Source organism: Nicotiana sylvestris, chromosome 3 (genome assembly GCF_000393655.2).
Source record: "Nicotiana sylvestris chromosome 3, ASM39365v2, whole genome shotgun sequence".
In the NCBI taxonomy this organism is placed as follows: domain Eukaryota; kingdom Viridiplantae; phylum Streptophyta; class Magnoliopsida; order Solanales; family Solanaceae; genus Nicotiana; species Nicotiana sylvestris.
The window spans coordinates 117,148,179-117,175,287 of NC_091059.1; the positions used below are offsets into that span (position 1 = coordinate 117,148,179).

The 27,109-nt window shown below is 40.9% G+C and overlaps 1 protein-coding gene across 1 annotated transcript; it reads right to left on the reverse strand.

Annotated features, from left to right (window-relative positions):
• Positions 1–12,227: 12,227 nt before the first annotated feature.
• Positions 12,228–26,712, reverse strand: LOC138887901 (uncharacterized). Its single transcript, XM_070169692.1, has 4 exons — positions 26,488–26,712; positions 12,824–12,952; positions 12,550–12,705; positions 12,228–12,449 (listed from the first exon to the last, which is right to left on the reverse strand). The coding sequence occupies exons 1-4, from the start codon at positions 26,710–26,712 to the stop codon at positions 12,228–12,230; spliced, it is 732 nt and encodes a 243-aa protein (XP_070025793.1).
• Between the last annotated feature and the right edge of the window lie 397 nt (positions 26,713–27,109).

Genomic DNA, 27,109 nt, shown 5'->3' on the forward strand with positions numbered 1-27,109 from the left:
AGCTCTGGCTTATGGAGCATCTTCAAAGAGGTGAATACCGACAAGAGATCCAGCAAAGAGACTAGGATGATCATATCGCTTCATCATCTGAGGCGAATAAATTACATGCCCAATATGTTCGCCCAGCCAGAAGACGCCAAGGGATGAGTAGAGCTGTTTGAAAATCTAACTGAGGATCAGGTACAATGGATGTTCGAGTGGTTCCCTACCGAGGAATTCATCGCCTGGTCTAGGGATGCACCCTTTCTGATACTGATCGATATGAGGGGAACATACCCTTACATCCCTCTCCGGGTTATGAGGCAAGCTGGTAGGAAGCAGGTTATACCCAGGGTTGACAAGATGAGTCATTTCCAGGCTGACTTCCAGGCTGATAACAGTCCTTATAAGTGCCAAGCTCAGCATATGTGGCACTGCAAGATCATCATGGGAAGAGATACCATTGAGCCAGACAGATACCATGCTGGTTGTGCTCCCTACTATTCGGGCTAGTTGGAAGATAATCACGATGGTCTGGCCCAGCCAGGGTTTGCTAGGGGTCACAGGATCATAGATGAGAGGGCCGAGGCACAGGATAAATACAATCAACTGCTCAAGAGGATCCGGGAATGTGAAAGCGAGCACCGTGAGATACAAGAAGCCAACCAAAAGCTGATTGAGAAGTGGAAAGACATGGCTATCAGTGCCAACAAGCGTCTGGGATACTTGGAGCGAGGCATAGTGGAGCTAGAAAGGAAGTTTCTTAAGAGGGTCGAGGACTGCCAAAATGCTGAAGGAAATGAAGGCGGACATCTAGCCCCAACCTACCTATTTCTGGGACTTCGCGAGCTGGGAAAGCTGTTCAACAGAGCTAAAGATGCCGAGTCTGGGGAGGGTCATTCTGGGACCAAGTAGATAGGGATTTTTCTTTTGCTTTATGAAATGTAACAAGGCCAATGGCCATTAGTGACTTTATTTCGTGTTATTTAGTGTCGATTTAGGATTCGTCTATTTTTTTGATCAATGAAATGAGGTATTTAGTATTCTGAGTTCTCCAAATCAACTTGTCGCTAGGCCTACCTCGGGCACAAAGAGGTTCCCAAATTAAGACACGATTTACATTCTTGCATTATGTGTTTAAACATTGCAACATTTTCTTATAATCCTCACTAACTTGTTACCTTTTGTTTTTATTTTTTGTTTTATTCCCCTTCGCAAAGGTTAGTTCGTGCACTCTGGCAACATCATCTTATTCCACGAGATCCAGGGGCCCTCCACTCACTCCTCCTCTTAGTCCTGTCAGAAACAAGAACAAAGGAAAAATGGAAGATTTGAGCAACACCAGAAAGGAGAATTCAACTAAACGGGTAGAGGTCACTCATGGTCATGGTACTCTGGTTCCTAAGGAAAGTGCGTCCCAACTTGAACAAAAGCTGCTGAAATTTCAAGAAGAACTTGATCAGGTTCGGAATTTGGCGAATCTTTCATTTTACCTCACCACTCTAGATGTAAATTTCCCAAATGCTCAGAACCCTACACCTCCACAAAATATCCTAAAACCACAAAACCATCCCGCTCCTCACCACCACTGCAACACTTGCCATACTTCCAACAATACTTCACAGCTCGTCCCAGAACCCTTGAACTCCACAAATGACCACTTCCACACTCATCAAAACACTCCCATCTACGTGTAAACCATGCCACACTCCATGTGACACATCTTAAGCACACTCGAGTCTGATGATAAAGACTCGCTCACCAGGAACCTGGCGGAAGAACTTAAGAAATTGACTAGCCAAATTCGAGGCGTTGAAGGAAGTAAAGGAATTGAAATTCTATATTATGAGGATCTTTGCATACAGCCCAATGTCGAACTGCTCGAGGGGTACAAACCTCCGAAGTTCAAAATGTTTGATGGTACAGGGGGTCCAAGGGTCCATTTGAGAACTTACTGTGACAAGTTGGTCGGAGTAGGGAAAGACGAGAGAATACGCATGAAGCTTTTCATGAGAAGTATGAAAGGAGATGCTCTATCTTGGTACAGTAGCCAAAATCCGAAGAAATGGTCAAACTGGGTAGGCATGGCGTCCGACTTTATGGACAGGTTCAGGTTCAGCACGGGGAATGCACCGGATATGTTCTACATTCAAAATCTAAAGAAGAAACCTACAAAAACATTCCGCGAGTATGCTACTCATTGGAGGTCTGAAGCTGCTAAGGTCAGACCTGCCTTAGAAGAGGAACAAATGAACAAATTCTTCGTCCGGGCTCAGGACCCGTAGTATTATGAAAGGCTGATGTTGATTGAGAGCCATAATTTTTCGACATTATCAAGCTGGGTGAAAGGATTGAAGAGGGCATCAAAAGCGGTATGGTTACGAACTTCGAGGCTTTGTATGCTACCAATAAGGCCTTACAGTCTGGTAGTGCATCCAAGAAAAGGGACGTAGGGGCCGTAATGGTTGCACAGAGAACCGAATCTCTTATCAAATACCAAACTTATCCAATGCCTCCACTCACATAGCAACCTACTCCAAACTACCAAGCACCCTCACCCTTTTAGCAAACTCCACCACCCACTTATCAATCACCTCCACCTCCCACATATCAGCCTACTTCACCCTAATATTCCCAACCTGCACATGTTTACCAAGCCTGCAATGCTCAACTGTCACACTATCAATCACCTCCTACATGCCAAAACGTCCCTAGACCTCGACCAAATTTTGACCGCAGACCTCTAAAACAGTATACAGCCATTGCTGAACCCATTAACCAGTTGTACGAGAAGACTCAAAGCTGCTGGTTATGTCACCCCTATCATTGCTGTAACCCCTGAGAATCCTTCTCAGTGGATTAATCTAAACAAATTTTGTGCATACCATTCTGGCATGAAAGGGCACACCATCAACGAATGTCGTTCCTTGAAAGACAAGATCCAGGCTCTGATTGACAATAATATTATCGTGCCAAAGGAACCCGCTCCGAATGTTTACAACAACTCTACCAGACCATAAGGGTGGAGGCATTCACATGATTGAAATAGAGGATGATTGGGATCCCGAGGGGTCTATCGGGTTGATCGCAGAAGGTGATGACCTAAAGAAGCCAATAATTACTCTTAAACCGATCGTGGTCCAGATTCAGCCCTCGGGGAACACTGAGATAAATATGTCCGTGCCACCTGAGTTTGAAACCACGTCATCTGCAAAGACACCAGCGCTAATTGAGGTCAAATTCGTGTCTCCAGCAAACACACCTATGCCATTCGAAGTTGCAATTTTTCCACCCAAGGCCCATGCTCCATTCGGAGTAAAGATAGCAGTGTCGATCCTAGTGGCGACGTCGACCATGAAACCATTCCACACAAAGGCTATACCATAGGACTATACAGTTGAGGCAAGGAGGAAAGGCAAGGTTAGGTTCGAGAAAACTGTTGCCGCACAGGGTATTACAAGAACTGGTAGGGTATATACCCCGGAACACCTAGCTGAGTCAAGCAAGCTGGCCTCCAATCGGCCGCCCATCATTGAGATGGGTCTAGACAATCTTTGGAGAAAGATACAGGCCAAGGAATACTCGATCATCGACTAGTTGAACAAAACAACGGCGCAGATCTCCATACTTGCTTTGCTACAAAATTCTGAGGCACACAAGAATGGTCTGTTGAAGGTGCTGAGTGAAGCATACATGCCAAACAACATCACTGGCAGGGAAATGACTAACATGGTCAGACAGGTATTGGATAGTCACAAAATCACTTTTCATGAGGATGAGCTACCGCCTGAAGGGTTAGGACACAACAAAGTGTTGCGCATCACTGTGCAATGCGAAGACCACTTCATCACCAAGATCCTGATCGATGGGGGTTCAAGTCTCAACATCTGTCCACTGGTAACACTCAAGAAGTTGGGAAAAGGGATGCACGAGGTAAAATATGAAGCCATCAACGTGAAAGCTTTCGACGGTTCCCAAAGGTCCACCATTGGAGAGATTAGTCCGTGTTTACAAATGGGGCCAACTTAGTTTGATGTTGATTTCCAGGTAATAGACGTGCTAGCATCTTACAATCTACTATTGGGATGGCCATAGATTCACGCTGCCGGAGCTGTAGCATTATCACTACATCAGGCGGTAAAGTTTGAATGGAATCACCAGGAAGTGATCATTCACGACGATGGTAGCAATCCTATATACAGTCCCCAGACCATTCCATCAATCGAGGGGAGAAAGAAGTTGGGAGGAGAGACTTACCATCACATCGAGCGGGTAAATGCTATTGACAAAGACAAATAATGGGATGACAAGATCGAAAGTATACTGAACTGGAGTGGGTACTTACCTGGAAAAGGGCTCGGAAAGAACCTCCAAGGATTCGTCAAGCCCATAAAACTCAAGAAACATGGCACCATTTTCGGAATAGGATATGAGTACACTTGGGAGGAATTCAACAACTGGTCTCCACTATGGCGCGGTCTTTACTATCCAGTGGAGCAGCCAATACCACATTTGGAGCAGACTTTCCAACCGGTCGATGTTATCTATGGGTCAGAAGAAGAGGAAGCACTGGCAGCTGTGAAAAACTTGTTCTTATAGGACAATGACATGGATTGTTATGTTGTTCTCGAGGAGGAGGGGAGGAAGACCCTTCCGTACAGGCTGTAAGAAGAGGAGCACACCTCAATAACTAGACCATCAGGACAACCAGGGCCCGACGAGCCTCGAGGTAGCGAGGCTAAAACAAGCACTGTTTTGATTTCCTAAAAGATTTTGTTTTTCGCATGTTTTCAATTACTGCAATAAGATCTTCCACGTTCAAAACGATTATGCAATTTATCAAAGTATTTTGACCTTTCTTATGAATCAACACTCATTATTATTTTTCTCATCACTTTACTTATACAACATTACTATTACTTATCTTGATGAACCAATGACTGTGACATGCAACGAGACAACGCAATAAACAAACATAGATTTAGAGGAAGATGACGTACCAGAAGAGATTGTTAAAGAAATTGAGAATTTTGAGAACATACCTAAGTCCAACCTAGATGAAACAGAAGTGGTTAACTTGGGAGATGCAGAAAATGTTAAAGAAACACGAATCAACGTCCACTTATCGCCATCAAAATAGAAGGAATACACGGAATTTCTAAGAGAATATGAGGACATATTCACCTGGTCGTATGATGATATAACTGGTCTAAGTACATCTATTGTGGCTCACAAACTGCTAACTAATCCAACATGTCTGCTGGTAGAGCAAAAGCTCAGAATGTTCAAGCCTAACATGAGTCTGAAAATCAAGGAAGAAGTCTATAAGCAGGTCAAAGCCAGGTCAAAGCTAAGGTTCTCAGGGTAGTAGAATACCCGACATGGTTAGCCAACATCGTGCCAGTACCAAAGAAAGACGGGAAGGTTAGAGTCTGTGTTGACTACCGGGATCTCAATCGGGCCAGTCCGAAAGATGACTTCCCTTTGCCAAACATACCCATCCTAATCGACAATTGTGCCAAACATGAGATGCAATAATTTGTGGACTGTTTCGCTGGTTATCATTAGATCTAGATGTATGAAGAAGATGCTGAGAAAACGGCTTTCATTACACTGTGGGGGATGTACTGTTACAAGATGATTCCATTCGGCCTGAAGAATGCTGGGGCCACCTACATGAGGGCCATAACTACCATTTTCCATGATATGATACACAAGGAGATAGATGTGTACGTAGATAATGTTATAATCAAGTCCAAGAAGGCCACTGATCACATGGAAGATTTGAGGAAATTCTTCAATAGACTAAGAAGGTACAACCTGAAACTGAATAATGCGAAATGTGCGTTTGGGGTTCCAGCTGGAAAGTTGCTTGGGTTCATTGTGAGTCGTCGAGGGATAGAATTGGACCCATCAAAAGTCAAAGCTATTCAAGAATTGCCACCACCAAAGAACAAGAAGGATGTGATGAGTTTCTTGGGGAGACTCAACTACATCAGCCGGTTCATAGTACAATCTATAGTTATTTGTGAGCCAATCTTTAAGATGTTAAAGAAGGACACCTCTACCAAATAGACTGACGACTGCTAAAAAGCTTTCGACAAAATCAAGGAGTACTTGTCAACACCACCAATTTTGGTCCCGCCCGAGCCAGGTAGACCTCTATTACTCTACCTGTCCATTTATTACCTCAGTAAGAAGTTTACTCCGTACGAGGCCCAGTATTCTCTGTTAGAGCCCACCTATTGTGCTTTGACTTGGGTAGCCCAGAAGCTGAGGCACTACTTCTGTGCCTATACCACATACCTCATATCAAGGATGGATCCCTTGAAGTACATATTTCAGAAGCCCATGCCCACTGGAAAGCTAGCCAAGTGGCAAATCCTTTTGAGCGAATTTGACATTGTCTACGTAACTCAGAAGGCAATCAAGGGACAGGCGATAGCAGATCACCTTGCTGAAAATCTCGTGGACGGAGAATACGAACACCTGAAAACGTATTTTCCTGACGAGGAGGTATCATTCATAGGAGAAGATATTGCAGAATCCTATGACGGTTGGAGAATGTTTTTTGATAGAGCAGCAAATTTTAAAAGAGTTGGTATAAGAGCAGTCCTAGTATCGAAAATTGGTCAGCATTATCCAGTGTCTGCCAAACTTAGGTTCCCGTGTACCAATAATATGGCCAAATACAAAGCCTGCATCCTAGGGCTTAAGATGGCTATTGACATGAACATTCAGGAGTTGCTAGTGATCGGAGATTCAGACCTACTTATACATCAAGTCCGAGAATAATGGGTGACCAAGAACTCCAAGATACTTCTGTATCTGCATTATGTACATAAATTGAGAAAGAGGTTCACAAAGAAGGAATTCCAACATGTTCCCAGAGTCTAGAACGAGTTCGCCGATGCATTGGCTACCCTATCATCTATGATACAACATCCAAACAAAAACTTCATTGATCCCATTCCATTAAGGATCCGCGATCAGCCAGATTATTGTGCCCATGTTGAAGAAGAAACAGACGGAAAGCCTTGGTTTCATGATATCAAGGAATATTTGGCAAAAGGCGAATACCCAAAACTTGCAAATCCTACTCGGAAACGCACACTTTGGAGGTTGTCCAATAATTTCTTTCATAGCGGAGGAATCATGTATAGGAGGACTCCTAATCTTGGATTATTAAGGTGTATCGACATAAAGGAAGCATCCAGGCTACTAGAGGAAATTCATACTGGGACCTGCAGTCCACATATGAATGGTTTTGTCTTAGCAAAGAAGATACTCCGAGCCAGTTACTTTTGGATGACTATGGAGATAGACTGCATCCAATATGTACGGAAATGCCACCGCTGCCAAATACATGCAGACATGATAAAGGTACCCCCAAACGAACTCAATGCAACAAGCTCACCGTGGCCGTTCGCCGCCTAGGGAATGGACGTTATTGGACCAATCGAACCTGGCACTTCCAACGGGTATAGGTTTATCCTAGTAGAAATTGACTATTTCACCAAATGGGTCGAAGCAGCATCCTATAGAGCGATAACTAAGAAGGTCGTGGCAGACTTTGTCCGCGACCGCATCATTTGTCGATTCGGGATTCCAGAATCAATCATTACCGATAATGGCTCCAATCTCAACAGTGACTTGATAAAAACTATGTGTAATCTTATGCTTTCCTATATGATGTAAATTGAACTACGCCTGACCTGATTCCCGTTTAAGAGGGGATACGTAGGCAGCCCTATGGGTTCGGTCACAATGCAATAAAATTTTCATTTCCCCCAAATTGGAAACTGGGGTAGAATTTTGAGGAGGACCCTAAAAATTTAGAAGTTATTTCAGTCAATCGTTGTAAACAACAGTCAGAAGCATCAACCCACTAAAATGGGGCAGAATTTTGAGGAGGACCACGTCATAGTAATATCTTGAACCACGCCATAGTCGCCGGTTCATCTAAAAAGTTATTTCTTGATTGTATACTTATGTCATATTTTTACAAAATCATGCATGTTTATTGCTGAAATTGCCTTGTTTAGCAACGCTACCCCAATGATACATATAGTATCACCATATCGAAGCCGAGCAAGTCAAGCAGAGCCAATGGGGATACGAACTAACCTTCCCCCTTTACAAAACTCACGATTTTTCTTTGGATGCAGGCACTGGGATTGCGAAAGCATCAGACATACTATACACTCATCAGATGAACGTTGTTCAGGAATTCTCCCAGAACTATCGCACTTACCAATATTTGCTGTCCACACATGTCGGTGATATTCCGTGTGTCACAATATCCCCAGCAGTCATGATACCGCAATATGCTATCAGCTAAGAAAGCTCTATCATCATTTGCCATTTTATTTCTTACATAAGGCTACCATTTTGCCTTCCGAGGTTAAGCTCTACCTCTATTTGCATTCTCGCATTGCATAAGGCTACCATTCTGCCTTCCGAGGTTAAGCCCTGTCTCCATATGCATTCCTGCATTGCATAAGGCTACCATTCTGCCTTCCGAGACTAAGCCCTATCTCCATCTGCATTCTTGCATTGCATAAGGCTACCATTCTGCCTTCCGAAACTAAGCCCTGTCTCCATCTGCATTCTTGCATTGTATAAGGCTACCATTCTACCTTCCGAGACTAAGCTCTGTCTCCATCTGCATTTCTGCATTGCATATGGCTACCATTCTACCTTCTGAGACTAAGCTCTGTCTCCATCTACATTTCTACATTGCATAAGGCTACCATTCTGCCTTCCGAGACTAAGCTCTATCTCTATCTGCATTTCTGCATTGTATAAGGCTACCATTCTACCTTCCGAGACTAAGCTCTGTCTCCATCTGCATTTCTGCATTGTATAAGGCTACCATTCTGCCTTCCGAGGTTAAGCTCTACCTCCATATGCATTTTTGCATTGCATAAGGTTACCATTCTGCCTTTCGAGACTAAGCTATGTATCCATAAAAAACCCAATAATTATTCCCAAAATTATCATTTTTGGTGATTCATTTATTGAACTCTCATATTTATACTAAAATATAGCTAATGTGATTTTTTCACATTTTTACAAATTTATTTAGTATTTTTGAAGCTAAATTGCATATAATTGCAATATTAGCCTCTTTTAGATTTAATTACGTTTATATATATAAAAATCAGATCCAATATTTTTAATTTGATAATTATGTACTATTAATCATTTTTGTACCTTTAATTTATTTCCAAAAATTATTTTATTATTTTTTATAAATCAAATAGGGAAAAGTGGCTATTTAAATGTTACCCTCATTTTGTTTCAATTATGGCCTGAATTGAACCCCAATTTGGAGCCCAATTACTAGGACCCAATCCCTATCTGAACCGACCCATGACCCCTTTTAAACGACCCGCTCGGATTCCCATTTAATCCCAGCCGTTGATCGCTCAGATCAACGGCTCACATTAAACCTTTCCTTTTTTAATTCCCAACTACCCCCTAACCCTAATCACTTTCCACCTGCAGCCTCCTTTGAATTTCCCCTTCTCTCCCAATTTTCTCTAAATCTCCCTCTCAAACCCTAGTCTCCACCTTCAACCACCACCCTAAAACCGCCTGAATCAATGGCTTCCAAAGCCATTAAAGGTCTGTATCTACCTCCTATGATTTCTACCTGCCTGATTATCATGTTTTCAAGGCCGAACCTTGAAGAAGTTTTGGTCCAGACCTGGGTTGATTTCAGTTCTCTGGATGTCTCCGACCTTGCTCCGGCCAGCCATGGCTATTCAAGCCTGATCTTGACTTCTCTTGCTTAGATCATTGACTTTCCAAGCCTTTCTCACCATCTGGGTTCTTCTGAAACCCTAAACCTTCGAGGTTCTTCCGATTCTTTTAGATCCCTTGTAGATCTATGTTTACTCTAAACTTCTAAACGTTTTCTCAAAGTTTCTTTCAAAACTTTACCTTTAGAACCTTTATCTTTTCCAATTTAGGGTTTGGTTAAGTTATTCAGAAGCTTTCTCTGATCTTTAGCATGTTCTACTGTGTTTCTTTATGTTTTTCTTCTACTGGAGTGTGCATGATTAAAAGTCTTAGTTCCTTCTTGAGTTTTCTGATTTTATTTTGTTGATGTTTTTGCCCGATTTACTTGTTTTTCATCTCTATACTCGAGTGATGGTGAAAACCCTAAAATTTGGAGTTCATTCGAGTCTTGAGACGATTTTCTATGTGATTTACTCATCATACTCTGAATACGATGGAATGCTTTAATTTTTGCATATTCAGTCACATATAGAAATCATGCCAATAGGGTTTTTCTAATTCTGCACATTCAACTCCATATAGAAACCATTCTTATAGGACTATTTAATCCTGTATACTCAACCGCATTTAGATACCATGCCTATAAGGTTTAAAACAATATTCTGCATTTAGATACCATATCTATAAGGCTTAAACGAGTCGTGCATTATGTCTGAAATCAGTCACGCATAGAAATCATGCCTATAGGGTTTCTCGAGTAATTTTGATCCGTTCTCATTCACAACCGACGTTAGATATAAAATCAGTAATAGTAGAACCTGTAATCAATTTGTTTAAATTTTGCATCTCTTTGACAATCTAAGCCCCTAGCTTAATAAAGTTTAGCAAGCATGCCTATATGGGTCAAACAATTCATTTCGAGTTTTACTGTCTTATCCCCTTCTAAATTCGGTAGATATCATGCCTATAGGACCCGTATAACACTTAGGAAATCCTTAGAGTAATAACTATAAACTAAACCTGCTCCTGTTAATCATTACAACCAGCAGGCAGGCCTGATTCGAGCTTCTTATCTGAGTTATGTAATAAACTAAAACTGCTTCAACAATCCCCTTACCTTGAAATCAGACCTAAACAGTATGTGCAAGTCATTCTAATTATGTACTTTCTTTGTTTAAGGAGGTATATATGAGCCTTGTTTGTGTATATGCTTTCCCCTTGATATGCAATATGTGTTATGTATGTCGCCTTAGAATTTTTTTACCTTTGAAACTCCAAATAAGCACAACATCCCTCCCTTTTAGGATTAGTAGTCCTAGGTGCCTCCGGGACTGATAGGAATGGTACGGGTAATAGCATTCAATAAGTAATCGAGACCAATCCGCACTTTAATACCTTAACGGAGTGGGAATGGTAGATATGGATATGATGACCACACGATAATGTCACGTGTAGCCCCTCATTGAGGAATGATTACCGGACATTGTGTGGGGTGATCCATATTTTTTATAAACCTAGGACCACCTTTTCTTTATTCTTTATTCTTTTAGCAATTTAACTCCTTATTCTAAAAAATCAGCTTTTCTATTTGTTCTTTCAAACTTTATTTACTTTCAAACCATCATGTGTTGAAATCCCCTCTTATTTGAGCCTTATTTGCTTATATGGTAATTGCACTCCAAATTCACAATAATTGTTTGGCTGAAAACCACACTAGTGGATTCTGAGGGGTGCCTTACACCTTCCCCTTGGAATAATTTCAAGCCCTTACCCTATCTCTGGTTGTTCAAATCAAACCCTTTGATGATCTAATGCACCCTAATCATTAGGTAGCGACTCTTCAAATTCAAACCCAATTCCCAAAAGGAATGAGTTGTCCTTTCAAATGTCATAAACCCAGATTCCGCGAGGAAAAAGGGGGCGCGACAGAGGTCGTACCGACCCAATATGTAAGAGCCACTATCGCTAGCCCATATAAAGGGTCGTACTGACCTAATGCATAAGAGCCACTATCGCCAGCCTATATAAAGGGTCGTACTGACCCAACGCGTAAGAGCTACTACCGCTTGCCCATATAAAAGGTCATGCTGACCTAACACGTAAGAGCCTAAGGACCAACTTTAAATTCAAAAACTTAAGGGTCAATGAACTCGAGTCGAAACCTGACTCGAAGACTGAACCCGAAATAGTTAATTGGATATGCCTAGGAGCAAAAGCATAAGAGCTTAAACGCTGGCTTATACTTAAAGGTCATACCGACCAAACACGTAAGAGCTTGCGGGCCAGCCCAACAAGCCCTAGGGCCGTACTATAAACCTAAGGGTTCTTTTGACTCGTAGACCAGTTCATCTGGCTAAAGCAAGGGGAAGTGCATAAAAAATGAAACCGCAAGGCTTCCTTTTATATACGTATATGTGATAAAAATACAAAGCTCCATGTTCTTTAAAAGCATTATACACAAAATCAGAAAAGAACGGCCTAATCTATATCCCCCTCGAGGACTATGGCCCGTTGGCCTCTTTCTCGCTATCTTCAGCATCAGACAGAAGGAACTTAGCGTCATATTCGTTCGCCTTTGCCTGCTTTATCTCTTCCGAGAGATCGAAGCCCCTGGCATGGATCTCCTCAAGGGTTTCCCTACAGGATTGACACCTAACAAACTCTTTGCTCCTACTCTCCTGGTCGATAGCCCCCATCAGCTCAGCACGAGCGTCGGCAGCGTCCTTCAAATAGACGGCCACTTACTTATCAGCCTTAGTTAGGATCGCTTCGGCTTCAGCTCGGGCATCCACAACTTCAGCCTTCATCTTCACAAGTTCAGACTCGAGCGTTGCAAAGTTTCACTTCAAGGGCGGAAGCCTTGGCCAAAGCATCCTTCTTAGCCGCAACCTGGGTGTCCACCCGAGCCTTTAGCTCATGAGACTCACACTTGGCTTGACCAACTTCGCTCCAAAGGCGTTCCAGGTCCTCCATCTTTTTCTACAACTGAATTAAACAAAACATTAGCCTCAGAAGATAGAAGAAGAAACATGCACTCCCTTGAAACAAAAATTACCTTCTCCTCAAGGTAGCTTTAATAGTTCAGACTTCGACTCGCCTCATACCGCAAGTGTGCCAACTCGTCTTCCCTTTCATTGCAAAGAAGCCTGAGTGATTTCTCCCCATCCACGACTTTTCGCAGCCTGGTCTCACGATGAAGTAGCTCAGACTTGAGCTTGTTAAAAGCCTATAAAGGAGAAACTCAATAAGAGAGTAAAAATTGCAAAAACTAAAAAACCAATACGATCGACCAAAACTCACCACAAAGTAGAGCCGCTGAGCTTCCTCAAAAGTTGAGCATACATCTACTAGTCTAGCTCCATCAACCCTAGTAGAATTTCTCCCAGTTGGGATACGATCGCTCGATATATGTGGACCCTGGCTTCGAACATCCCTCGGAGTGCCTTCGACGGGAGAAGAAGTCGGTGTCACACCTCCTTCTTCCGCCCCCGGCGAGGGTGCGAGGGAGTTTTCTCCAATTAAAGGACAGTCGAAACGGAATTTGTTTGTTTGTTTCAGAGTCGCCACCTGGGAATTTTAAGGCGTCCCAAGTCACCGATTTTAATCCCGAATCGAGGAGAACATGACTCTATTTGTTATTCTGCGAACCAGAAATCTGAGTAAGGAATTCTGTTAATCCGGGAGAAGGTGTTAAGCATTCCCGAATTCTGTGGTTCTAGCACGGTCGCTTAACCATTTTTATATTTGGCTTAATTATCTTGATTTGTTAAATACATTTTTATTGCATGATTTTTGTTACCGCTTTAGATTGTTCATAATTATAGACCCTTAAACGAATCACGCGTACGTATATTCGTGTTGTATATTTTTTATAAACGTGAAGAATCGTGTCACGCATACGTGTACACGATAAGATTGATAATATAAAAAATAAAATAGACTTATGTTCGAAAATGTGCTAAAAATAAAATTAAGAATGTTAGTCGCTCTTGTATGATTAAATAGTGAACTGCACATCTCGGGTTATATGAAATTAATTTGATATTCTCCGAAGAACCCCTTTTTTATTAAATGTTCGCTCGAAATTGCGCGAACGCATAATCCGAATTGCTTTCAGAAATATAATCAGGTCACGCGAACGTATCCCTAATCACACAAAACATTCTTGATGGTAGTATAAATTTTCCACAAATTGTTTATTACGTCCATGCATTTTTATGTGAAAGTCATTAGAAATCCCTATTTGAGATGCCTCTAAATTCCTTGGAAAGAATTCACAATTTATTAAGTGTTAACCACAAATTATATTTTTTCGCTTGTGAATTATATTCCTCAAAAACCATTCGAATTTAAAGAGTAAAAAAAATAAACAGCGTGGGCTTAGTACTACCATTTTTATCGTGAATACAACATTGGTATACACAAAAATCGAATCACATATAAAAACTGGGAAAAGAATTAATTTGATAAACAAGTTAATAGTTTCCGAAGAATTTTTATTATTTATATTTAGTGCAAACTCTATTTCTACATATCCTTGACATAAAATGTTGCAATTCGTGCTTATACATCCCATCTCATTCTCATATACTTGTTTTTAGTCCAAAGTTATAATTGTTTGGTTAATTTGTTTACAATGATAAATAATCTAGTTGGTGAGAAAAAGAACTATTATACAAATTGACTTAATAAAATGGCATCACATGCAATGTAGTGGTACGTCCGAACCATTCATCATATTCCAACATCATAAACGGGACGGATCATATCAATTCATATTTCTACCATGGCTATTCACATAACCGTTATTATGCCATCTGTGAACGAAATACAATTAACATTATCTAGCCTTAAACAAAATCGGATATTTGACAAAATAGGCTAATAATATAGTTTTTTTTTGATATTTCTACACTATTCTTTACTTAGCTAACAATATCACAAGATCGAATTAATGGCCAACTTTCTACCATGTTCCCTATCTTGACAATTCGAACATAACTTATACTTAACGAAATTCTGAAATAGATAACATTATTACAACCCTTATATGAACTTAAAAAGGGAATGATTAACTAATAGTCATCATGTCAAGCATACTACTATATTAACCAACTGAAACAAAATTACAATTTAAACCAATCGACTTAAACGAGTAGAAGACATAATATTAATTCCAAACTTCATTCATTTTGCAATTTTGAAACTTTCCACAGCATGAGTCTAAAGATATATACCTGGAAATATGGGTGAAAGAGGTAAAGTTCAGCAGTAGCAACAACAGCAAAACCGACAGAATATACCAATAATGCAGCAGATTTGAGCAAGACAAGTCCCGTGAAACCAAACGAACAGTAACAAAAATTTAAGAAGAATTTCGGTTTAAAACCAAGCAATATCGACAAACAAAACCCGAACAGATTCAAGAAACAATGTTTCAGATTTTCTTTCTTTCTCTTCTATTTTTCTTGTTCCAGATTCTTTCTTCTTTTTTATTTTTCTTAGTTCTGTTTTTCTTCTCTTCTCAATCTCTCTTTTTCAGATTCCTCTCTATATTCTCCCTCTGTGTGTGTTCTTTCTCCTCTGTATATACTTCTCTCTCTCCTCTCCTTTTTTCAAATTAGTCCCAACCCCTCTATCTTATACAGGTCTGCCCCCTTTCTAGCAGCCTACTGTCCGGACCCCTTTCTCTTTTAAAAATCAGAAAATCTCCACTCCCATAGCACTAAGGCTGATTTTTAATAAATCAGCCACTAAAGGTACTTTTTCCTTATTTTCAGCATTTCCATTATCCTTTATTTCCCATTATCCCAATAAATTATAGTCATCAACATTCCACTATAACACACTAATACTAACATATTATCCCTACTGTTTCAATCCCAGAAATACCCCTGAAATCCTACTGTTATTACTGCCCTTAGTACAAAAATCAGAATCTGATACAAAACAGATTTTATAATCTGTTCAAACTTAATTATCAACCTGCTTTCTGATTTAAACAGCTATAACCAATTTTCTTAAGCTCTAGACTGAACCTTAACTGAGAATGCAACCTTCTAACACAATTGTATCTAATCAAAACTTGTGAAATTGCATTTAAACCCAACATCACAATCACACTAAACAACAGAACAATTTGAACTAACCTTGAAATAGAACTAAAATCAAACAAATGCAGGAGCATTGTCAGTATTGACACTGCCTGAAACCAACTGCTCAGAAATCAATACACAAATATTAGATAAACTTTTTGACTTATTAAACAAGAACCAACTAATTAGCAAGAACTAATTAACTGATTACAATAAAATGATAATAATCAATCAAAAACAGGTAAACAGGTTATTACAATCAGCATTATCAGAAACAGGATTTTATAATATAACTAATCGACGAACTTAATCGAGTCGATTACACACATTGTCAATAATCATAACCAACAGAAACAATGCCCCTATTTGATCACATGAACGGGTATGAGACAGAATCAAATAAACAAATAGGAAAATTACACAGGCTACTGAAAATAGGCAACAATATACACATAAAACTCAGAAAGGAGTAGGAAAAATACCTTTGAACCTTCAAATTTATACGGACACAGGGTCAACTTGGATTTGGACCTTTTGAGGCTGAACAGACTTTATTCGAAGTATTCTCAATTGAGAATACCTCGATTAAAGTCTCTTAGACCTCAATCCCTTAATTAATTGGACAACTCCCACGATTTGGCATTTAGGGTTTCGGATTTTTTCAAATTTAGGGTTCGACCAATTCTGGGTAGATTCGAAGGGAATCAAAGATGCCTTAGGGGTGAGGGAGGCCTAGGGGTCATTGGGTGTGAATGTAAGACAGATCTGGGTGAGTTCTTGTTTGACTCGAATCTTCAAATGAAGATTCGAGAAGCTCTGAGGTGATTCGAGCTAAACTAATAACAGATCCATAACGAGGCAGGTTAGGGGGTGCTATGGTGTTAATTAGGGGCTGGTTGGTTTGGATCTGAGTTTGGCTCGAATCTTCAAATGAAGATTCGAGAACCTCCAGGAGGATTCGAGCTCAGTGGCTAACAGATTTGGATAGAGGATGGTCAAGGGATTCAGGGGTGTTAATGTGGTGACCGGCGGTGTTGTTGCCGCTGGGTTTCAGGCGAGGGGGAGTTAGGGCAGCTAGGGTTAGAGGTGTGTTTTCGGAGATGATGATGAACAGGAGAGGAGGGGGGTGTTTAGTTAGGGGGTCGGGGTATGGATTTGGGGTTTATATAGGGGAGGGGTGAATTGATCTAAACCGTTGGATCAAGCGGAATAGATGGCCAGGATCTATCCACTTACAAGAACGGCGTCGTTTTGGTTTAGTTAGGGAATGGGTCGGCCCGGGCAATGGATCGGGTAGGGGTTATGGGTAAGGGGTGTGGAATATCAACCGTTGGATTGATTTAATCCAACGGCCCTTGATGAAATATGACCAAACGTCGTCGTTTGGTTTGGTTGAATTCGACCGGATATGGGGTGTTTGGATTGGGCTGTGGGGAAGTTTATTTTGTTTGGGCCTGGATTTCAGTCCAGGTCCGATTTTTTTACCTTTATAACTTATTTTCCATTTCCTAATTTTATTCCTAATTATTAAATTCCTAATTTTAATTATAAAAACAAAATTAACCTTACAAAACATTAATCACCCTTTATCAAACATTAACATACAAGACAAATCATTAATCACACAATGGCATATTTAAATGACGAACAAATAAGATAAATGCATATTTTTTGTGATTTTTAATTAACTCTTAAATGCATAATTAAATCCTAGATATGCATGCAACATGTATTTTTATTTTATTTTTTCATTTAACTATAACAAAGTAAACATTTACGGACAAAACACAAATAATTAATAAACGCCACATAAATTCTAAAAATTGCATACTAAGAGAATTTTGTTTTATTTTTTGATTTATTTTAGAGTAGTTTTCGTGAGGCAAAAATCACGTGCTCACAGCTGCCCCTCTTTGTGCGGAAACGCGAAGAGTTTTCGTGCAAAGATAAAGTGAGCGTATACGAGCGATTTTTGCCGGTTCGAATACTCTGTGGGAAGCACTTTTTTAAAAGATTTGACCGAACCTCTGCTTCAAAGGTTTCCTACATATCCTTGGCTATAAAGGAATCAGGTCAATGTAGTTCGGGAAGTTTCGGGTAGCTGGGACTACCATGGGACTGTGATGCTACTGCTGTTTTGTGCTGCTTTTACTGTTTGCTGACCTCCTTATTACACCATGCTTTAAAGGTAAAACAAAAAGCTAAACTAGAATATGGTATATGAATTACAAAATCTTATCTAGATCCTGCCCTTGCGTTTCTTGTTGTCTTGATGTCTTGGTGACTCTTGGGCATCTTTTACGCATTTCCTTTCATTGTGTTTCGTATTTCCTTTATCTGTTTGGGACTCTTGTTGTGTCCTGCTGGGGACTTGGTTGGTCTCCTCTGCTTTATTGACTCTAAGTGTGCTCCTTTCTTATATGGGTGGGCTTTTGACTTCATCCCGCAATGTCAAGATAAATTGCCATTCTGTTCTTTAGGGGGGCGCCTGATTGCTTGATACTTCAATTGCTTTTCCTTGTTTTCCAGGTGGACGCCTGACTTCTGATACTTCAACTACTCTTCCTTATTCTCCAGGTGGACGCCTGATTGCTTCTTCCTTTCTTCTTCCTTGTTCTCCAGGTGGACGCCTGATTGCTATTTCCTTTCCTCATCCTTGTTCTCCAGGTGGACGCCTGATTGCTATTTCCTTTGCTCTTCCTTGTTCTCCAGGTGGATGCCTGATTACTTCTTCCTTTCTTCATCCTTGTTCTCCAGGTGGACGCCTGATTGCTATTTCCTTTCTTCATCCTTGTTCTCCAGGTGGACGCCTGATTGCTATTTTCTTTTCTTCATCCTTGTTCTCCAGGTGGACGCCTGATTGCTATTTCCTTTCTTCATCCTTGTTCTCCAGGTGGACGCCTGATTGCTAATTCTTTTCTTCATCCTTGTTCTCTAGGTGGACGCCTGATTGCTAATTCTTTTCTTCATCCTTGTTCTCCAGGTGGACGCCTGATTGCTATTTCTTTTCTTCATCCTTGTTCTCCAGGTGGACGCCTGATTACTTCTTCCTTTATTCATTCTTGTTCTCCAGGTGGACGCCTGATTGCTATTTCCTTTCTTCATCCTTGTTCTCCAGGTGGACACCTGATTGCTATTTCCTTTCCTCATCCTTGTTCTCCAGGTGGACGCCTGATTTCCATTTCAATTGTTCTTCCTTATTCTCCAGGTGGACGCCTGATTGCTATTTCCTTTCTTCATCCTTGTTCTCCAGGTGGACGCCTGATTGCTATTTCCTTTGCTCTTCCTTGTTCTCCAGGTGGATGCCTGATTACTTCTTCCTTTCTTCATCCTTGTTCTCCAGGTGGACGCCTGATTGCTATTTCCTTTCTTCATCCTTGTTCTCCAGGTGGACGCCTGATTGCTATTTTCTTTTCTTCATCCTTGTTCTCCAGGTGGACGCATGATTGTTATTTCCTTTCTTCATTCTTGTTCTCCAGGTGGACGCCTGATTGCTAATTCTTTTCTTCATCCTTGTTCTCCAAGTGGACGCCTGATTGCTAATTCTTTTCTTCATCCTTGTTCTCCAAGTGGACGCCTGATTACTTCTTCCTTTCTTCATCCTTGTTCTCCAGGTGGACGCCTGATTGTTATTTCCTTTCTTCATCCTTGTTCTCCAGGTGGACGCCTGATTGCTATTTTCTTTTTTTTCATCCTTGTTCTCCAGGTGGACGCCTGATTGCTAATTCTTCCTTCATCCTTGTTCTCCAGGTGGACGCCTGATTGCTATTTCTTTTCTTCATCCTTGTTCTCCAGGTGGACGCCTGATTGCTATTTCCTTTCTTCATCCTTGTTCTCCAGGTGGACGCCTGATTGCTAATTCTTTCTTCATCCTTGTTCTCCAGGTGGACGCCTGATTGCTAATTCTTTTCTTCATCCTTGTTCTCCAGGTGGACGCTTGATTGCTATTTCCTTTCCTCATCCTTGTTCTCCAGGTGGACGCCTGATTGCTATTCTTTCTTCATCCTTGTTCTCCAGGTGGACGCCTGATTGCTATTTCCTTTCTTCATCCTTGTTCTCCAGGTGGACGCCTGATTGCTATTTCCTTTCCTCATCCTTGTTCTCCAGGTGGACGCCTGATTGCTATTTCCTTTGTTCTTCCTTATTCTCCAGGTGGACGCCTGATTTTTTCTATTTCCTTCATCGGGTGTTTCCTGACACAAATGTTGTTTTTGCCCCTGTTTCAAATCAAAGAAAATTTCGTCAGTTTAAAGCAGGGTGGTCAGTTGTGGCATTCTTGCTGAGGGTGGTGTTTCTCTTTGTCTTGTTTTACTGCCTTGGAGCGGTTGAAAAGACAATTTTGTCTTTGTAATTGATCCTTAACCATAGTATCCTCAACTGTTGTTTTCACTTCAAACCCTTTCAAGTGTAATCATATGTCTCTCCTGACATTGCTGAACCACTTTTTGATTCAACTTTTCTTACATCCATATCTTATTTTTTATCCTATTACTTCCTGCCCATCATGGCCGTATTTTGCCTTATGCAATCTTGAATCTTGGTAGTATACCTTGACATTCCTTCTTGTTTGGTTTGGAACAAAACTTACCTCAAAAGCTTTAGAAGAGTAAGATTATTAGTGACGAAAACATGACGATTTTTGACAATCTAGAATGAAAAGAAAAATCCAAATTTGGATGACTGTTGGAGAAGGAATAAAGAACTTATCTGATTGGAGTCACTGGCACCAATGATCAGGGTATGCATTTTGGATTAATCAACCCAGTCTTTTTAACCAATCTCTTTTTCAATTGTTTTTGTTTTCCCAAAATTTCCATAACCCAATTTTAATTTTACCAATTTACAAACCTTGTTCGACTTGCAGTATCTAAAAGAGTTTTCACTGACAAACCTTCCTCATTTGTTCATTTCTTAATTCCTTTTCGCCTTATGGTGCCTGCGAAGGTTTTCACCAATAAGACTCTCTCATTTTCTTTCTCTCAGCTTCCGTCGTCTCATGGTGCCCGTGAGGGTTTTCACCTATGAGACTCTCTCATTTTCATTACTTCTTCTTGTTTGGACCAGAGTGTTATGAATCATCTTCATTTGTTTGACTCGGCGTTCTTTCTAAGATTGGTCGAAAGGTCTTTTGGTATGTGGTTGGAATGGAAAGGTATCAAAAGTTAAACAATTTTGATAGGGGCTTAAAAAATTACAACCCTTGGAATCATTCTTCTTATTTGCCAATACAATTCCTGCCCCAGTTTCTTGATTGAGGTCTCTTGATGTTTCCTTTTGTGCACATTATGCATATTATGCATATTATGCACCCTACGACCGAGCCGTGAGGCGCCTACGTATCCTCTTTGAGGAATCAGGTCAAACGTAGTTCGCTCCATAATAGTGATTTTCTATCTTTCTTTTTTTTTTTTAATTTTTTTTATTTGACTTTCATTGATTCCAAGAGAGGGTAAGAAATAAATGAATGTGGCTCAAAGGGGAAACAAAGGGTACAGTGTTTGGATAGAAGAATAAATTGCCTTTGTCATTCCAATCTTTGAAATAATGCCGAATACAAACATTTAATAACTATATCAAAGAGAAATCATGCATAATATCTCTTTACCGCATCAGAATTGATAGCCATGTCTATGCATTTTCCTTCAATATCTGTTAAACATAATGCACCATTGGACAATACTCTGGTCACAATGAATGGTCCTTGCCAATTCGGGGCAAATTTGCCCTTTGCTTCGACCTGATGTGGAAGAATACGTTTCAGCACATGTTGACCTACTTCAAACTTTCAGGGACGCACCTTTTTGTTGTATGCCCTTGCTATTCTTCTTTGATATAATTGGCCATGACATACTGCTGCCAATCATTTTTCATCAATCAAGTTTAACTGTTCCAGACGGGTTTTGACCCATTCATCATCATCAATCTTAGCTTCGGCGATGATCCGAAGGGAAGGAATTTCAACTTCTGCAGGAATTACTGCCTCAGTGCCATATACCAACAAATAAGGAGTTGCTCCTACTGAAGTGCGAACAGTAGTGCGATATCCCAATAACGCAAATGGTAATTTTTCATGCCATTGTCTTGAACCTTCTACCATTTTCCGAAGTATCTTCTTTATGTTTTTGTTGGCTGCCTCGACTGCTCCATTCGCCTTGGGCCGATATGGGGTAGAGTTGCGATGTGTAATCTTAAACTGTTGACATACTTCCTTCATTAAGTTACTGTTAAGATTAACACCGTTATCTGTGATGATCACCTTTCGGATTCTGAATCGACATATGATATTTGAGTGAACAAAATCGACCACAGCTTTTTTGGTCACTGATTTGAATGTTTTGGCCTCAACCCATTTGGTAAAATAATCAATGGCTACCAGAATGAACCTGTGCCCATTGGATGCTGCCGACTCAATTGGTCCAATCACATCCATGCCCCAGGCGACGAAGGGCCATGGTGCCGACATTGTATGCAACTCAGATGGTGGAGAATGAATCAAATCCCCGTGTATCTGGCATTGATGACACTTGCGCACAAAACTGATACAATCTCGCTCCATGGTAAGCCAATAGTAACTGGCTCGGAGAATTTTGCTTTTCCAACACATATCCACTCATGTGGGGTCCGCAAACTCCCGCATGTACTTCAGACATGACAACCGTAGCTTGTCTGGCATCTACGCATCTTAACAATCCAAGGTCTGGTGTTCTTTTATACAAAACTCCTCCGCTTAAGAAGAATCCATTTGCCAATCGCCTAATGGTTCTCTTTTGATCCCCTGTGGCTTGTGCTGGATATATCCTCATTCTGATATACTCTTTGATGTCGTGGAACCATGGTTCACCGTCAAATTCCTCCTCAACCATATTGCAGTAAGCGTGCTGACCGTGGACTTAAATATGTAGTGGATCCACATAAGCTTTGTCCGGATGGTGCAACATTGATGCCAAGGTAGCCAATGCATCGGCAACCTCATTATGGATCCTTGGAATATGCTGGAACTCCACTGATTGAAACCGCTGACAAAGATCATGTAGACATTGTCGGTATGGTATGAGCTTCAAGTCTCGGGTTTCCCATTCTCCTTGAATTTGATGTACCAGAAGATCCGAATCTCCCATGACTAAGATTTCCTGGATACCCATGTCTGCGGCTAGCCTTAACCCCAAAATACAAGCTTCATATTCAGCCATATTATTGGTGCAATAAAATCGTAGTTGAGCCGTAACAGGATAGTGATACCCGGTCTCAGAAATAATTACAGCTCCTATCCCAATTCCTTTCATGTTAGCGGCTCCATCAAAGAAACGTTTCCAGCCAGGTTTTTCAATTTGCTCCATCTCACCGATATGCATTATTTCTTCATCGGGAAAATAGGTTTTCAATGGCTCGTACTCCTCGTCGACCGGGTTTTCGGCTAAATGATCGGCCAATGCTTGGGCTTTCATTGCAGTCCGAGTCACATAGATGATGTCAAATTCGGTGAGCAATATCTTCCACTTTGCAAGTCTCCCCGTTGGCATAGGCTTTTGAAAGATATATTTCAACGGATCCAGACGCGAAATGAGGTAAGTAGTGTAGGATGACAAATAGTGTTTCAATTTCTGAGCTACCCAAGTTAGGGCGCAACATGTCCTTTCCAGATGAGTGTACTTAACCTCATAAGCTATGAATTTCTTGCTAAGGTAGTAGATGGCCTGTTCTTTTCTGCCGGTGAGGTCATGTTGCCCCAATACACAACCAAAGGAATTTTCTAAGACCGTCAAGTAAAGAATCAAAGGTCTTCCTGGCTCTGGCGGAACCAGCACAGGTGGATTTGACAAGTATCCTTTTATCTTATCAAATGCTTCTTGACATTCGTCAGTCCACTTGGCCGCAACATCTTTCTTCAACAATTTGAAAATAGGCTCACAGGTTGCCTTGAGCTGAGCAATAAACCTGCTGATGTAATTCAACCTCCCTAACAAACTCATTACTTCAGTTTTGTTCCTTGGATGTGGTAGTTCTTGGATGGCTTTGATTTTTGATGGGTCTAGCTCGATGCCTCGCTGACTGACTATGAATCCCAACAGCTTTCCAGATGGAACACCAAATGCGCACTTGGCAGGGTTAAGCTTGAGGTTGTACCTGCGAAGTCTCAAGAAGAATTTCCTCAAATCCCCAACGCTTGATGCTTTGATTTTATGATCACATCATCCACGTATACCTCAATCTCCTTATGTATCATATCATGAAACACCGTGGTCATTGCTCTCATGTAAGTTGCCCCGGCGTTCTTCAAACCAAAGGGCATTACCCTGTAGCAATAAGTTCCCCATGGGGTGATGAATGCCGTCTTCTCTGCATCCTCTTCATCCATCAGAATTTGATGGTACCCGGCATAACAATCCACGAAAGATCCTATCTCATGCTTGGCATAATTATCGATCAAAATATGGATATTGGGCAATGGGAAGTTATCCTTCGGACTTGCTTTGTTGAGATTGCGATAATCGACGCATACTCTGATCTTGCCGTCTTTCTTTGGCACAGGAACGATATTAGCCAACCAAACAGGATATCGAGTGACTCGAATGACCTTTGCCTCCAACTGTTTGGTGATTTCTTCTTTAATTCTCACACTCATATCAGGCTTGAACTTTCTCAATTTTTGCTTGACAGGAGGCACCATTGGATCAGTGAGCAATTTGTGAACCACTAAATCAGTGCTCAAACCTGGCATGTCGTCATACGACCATGCAAAAACATCTTTGAATTCTATGAGTGCTTTAATTAACTCTTCTCGGATCTTTGGTTCGAGATGGACACTTATTTTAGTTTCTCGGATATTATTCGTGTCCCCTATGTTGATGCCTTCGGTATCACTCAGGTTAGGCTTGGTTTTTTCCTCAAAATGAATTAACTCTTTACTAATCTATTCGAAAGCCTCATCCTCATCATATTCTGATTCATAATCACAATATACTTCTTGAATTATTATTTCGGAGTCAGATTGATTTTTAAGACTGGGTTGAGGATTCCTCATGCATGCCATATCACTAGAGCCAGCGTAAAAAGAACTGTACAGAAAAAGAAGAAAAGAAAAGAAAAATATCAGGAATGATAATGAAAGGGAAACTGTATTTTATTGGATGATGAAAGATAACATGGTTCGCACACTTCAAACAAACTGTAAGATAAACATTGGGATTACAACACTGAGGTAACCCAAACAAACTGAAGGAAAATCAAAATAAACTACCAAGACTCCTTTCGAATAGGGAGAGGAGTGGCTTTCCAATTATTAAGCCTTGTCTCTGGCCCGACGAATTGCACTTCTGTGTTGCTAGAACCTTCACTGCTTTCCACCATATTCACATCGTCAAACAATTTCTCGAATCTTTCAATTAATTCCTCCTCAGGATTGACCAAGGATTTAGGAATCGTTGTTATCGGGTGATATTTAGCACCGATCTTGATAAAAGACTTTGATAGATGTGGGACTGGTTTTGGAAGAACCCATGCCTTTTGTTTCAGCTTTCTGGCCTTTCTCACGTCTGTGACAGTGGGTATGAATCCCAAATCAAATGTTCCCCAGTTCTCGGGGAGAGATACTGGTTGTATAATTCCTTGCAAAGATGAGCCCAAACCTTTGCCGGGTATAAAACCATTTTTTAACATTTCATAGGCTACCATGACTGAGCAGAGGTTATCTTTGGATTTAGAAGGTACTTCCCCTCTAGAATTTTCTCTACCGACACTGTGTCGGACACTTGGTAAACCCATGGTCCCTGGTCATTTTCTATTCCCTCGACTGGTACAATGGCACCGCTGCGAGCATTTAAACTGTCTTCCCCATGCACAACTATTTCCTGTTTATCCCATTCAAACTTGACTACCTGATGTAGTGTTGACGGGACTGCTTTAGCAGCATGGATCCATGGTCGACCCAACAACAATTTATAGGAAACAGTTATGTCCAGCACTTGAAACTCCATTGTGAATTCAACTGGCCCTATTGTCAGTTCCAGCATTATGTCGCCAAATGAATCTCTGCTTCCACCGTCAAACCCCCATACGCAAATACTATTCCTCTGGATCCTCTCCTCTTTGATTTTCAACTTGCCCAGAGTGGAGAGAGGGCAGATATTTGCGCTTGACCCGTTGTCAACCAATACCCGGGTTACTACGGAGTTTTCACATTTCAATGTGAGGTAAAGAGCTTTGTTGTGCTCAGTACCTTCCATAGGCAGTTCATCATCAGAAAATGTGATTCTGTTTGCCTCAAAGATTCTGTTGGCTATTTTTCCAAATGATTCACGGAGATCTTATCAGGAACGTGTGCCTCATTCAGGATTTTCATCAAAGCTTGACGGTGCTCCCCTGAATGGATTAGTAATGACAATAATGAGATTTGAGCGAGCGTCTTTTTCAATTGATCCACAACAGAATAGTCATGGAGCTTCATTTTTCTCAAAAATTTTTCCGCTTCTTCTTCCGTCACAGCTTTCTTTATTAGTGTTGGATTTTTAGTTTTTCTTAACTCTTCGGGAGTGAAACATCTTCCCGACCGAGTCAAGCCTTGCACCTCACAGACTTCTTCCTTGACTTCTTTTCCTTTGTACATTACCATCATCCGTTCATAGTTCCATGGAATGGCCTTGTTGTTGATCACTGGTAACTGGGTTACCGGTTTGATAATAACCCGCTCTTTACGGGCTCCTTCCACGACTACAATGGGTTTGTTGGCGACCCCTGGTACAATCACTTTTAATCCTTCCTGCTTTGTAGCAATTTTGCTTGAAGATCCCTTCTCAAATACCACAGATGGTTCAACACCATTTTTGTTTTGCTCAGGAACCGAGTTCTCTTCTGTTAACTGCTCAACAGGCTTGGTTTCATGAGACCTAATCATCATGACGGTTTGCGATGGCTTCTTTGTTTCCCCATCAGCCTGTACTATTTATATCATATTGGCCTCCTGATGGGCTGACATTGGATTTTTGTTGATATTGGGAGCTTCGGGGGTTTGAACTTCAATTTTGTTAGTATCAATCAGCTCTTGTATTGCATTCTTCAAATGCCAGCATTTTTCTGTATCATGGCCTGGTGTACTGGAACAATATTCACAGCTTATGGTGTAGTCCAGATTCTTTGGAGGAGGATTGGACAGCTTGGATTGTATCGGCCTTAGCATGTCTAGCCGTCTCAAGCTGTGGAACAGACTAGTGTAGGATTCACCCAATGGAGTGAAGGTTTTCTTTTTCTGTTCCCTTTCTCCCCTGAATGCTTGCCTAGGCCTGAAACCTGGT

Excerpts from the sequence above, each read along its gene's own strand:
- LOC138887901 (XM_070169692.1), bottom strand. The coding sequence starts at position 26,712 with ATGATTAGGTCTCATGAAACCAAGCCTGTTGAGCAGTTAACAGAAGAG. Across the intron at positions 12,953-26,487 it reads AGCGGGTTATTATCAAACCG|GCTTTTAACAAGCTCAAGTC; the intron begins GTAACCCAGTTA and ends TCTCCTTTATAG. Across the intron at positions 12,706-12,823 it reads TGGCACACTTGCGGTATGAG|AAAAAGATGGAGGACCTGGA; the intron begins GCGAGTCGAAGT and ends ATTCAGTTGTAG.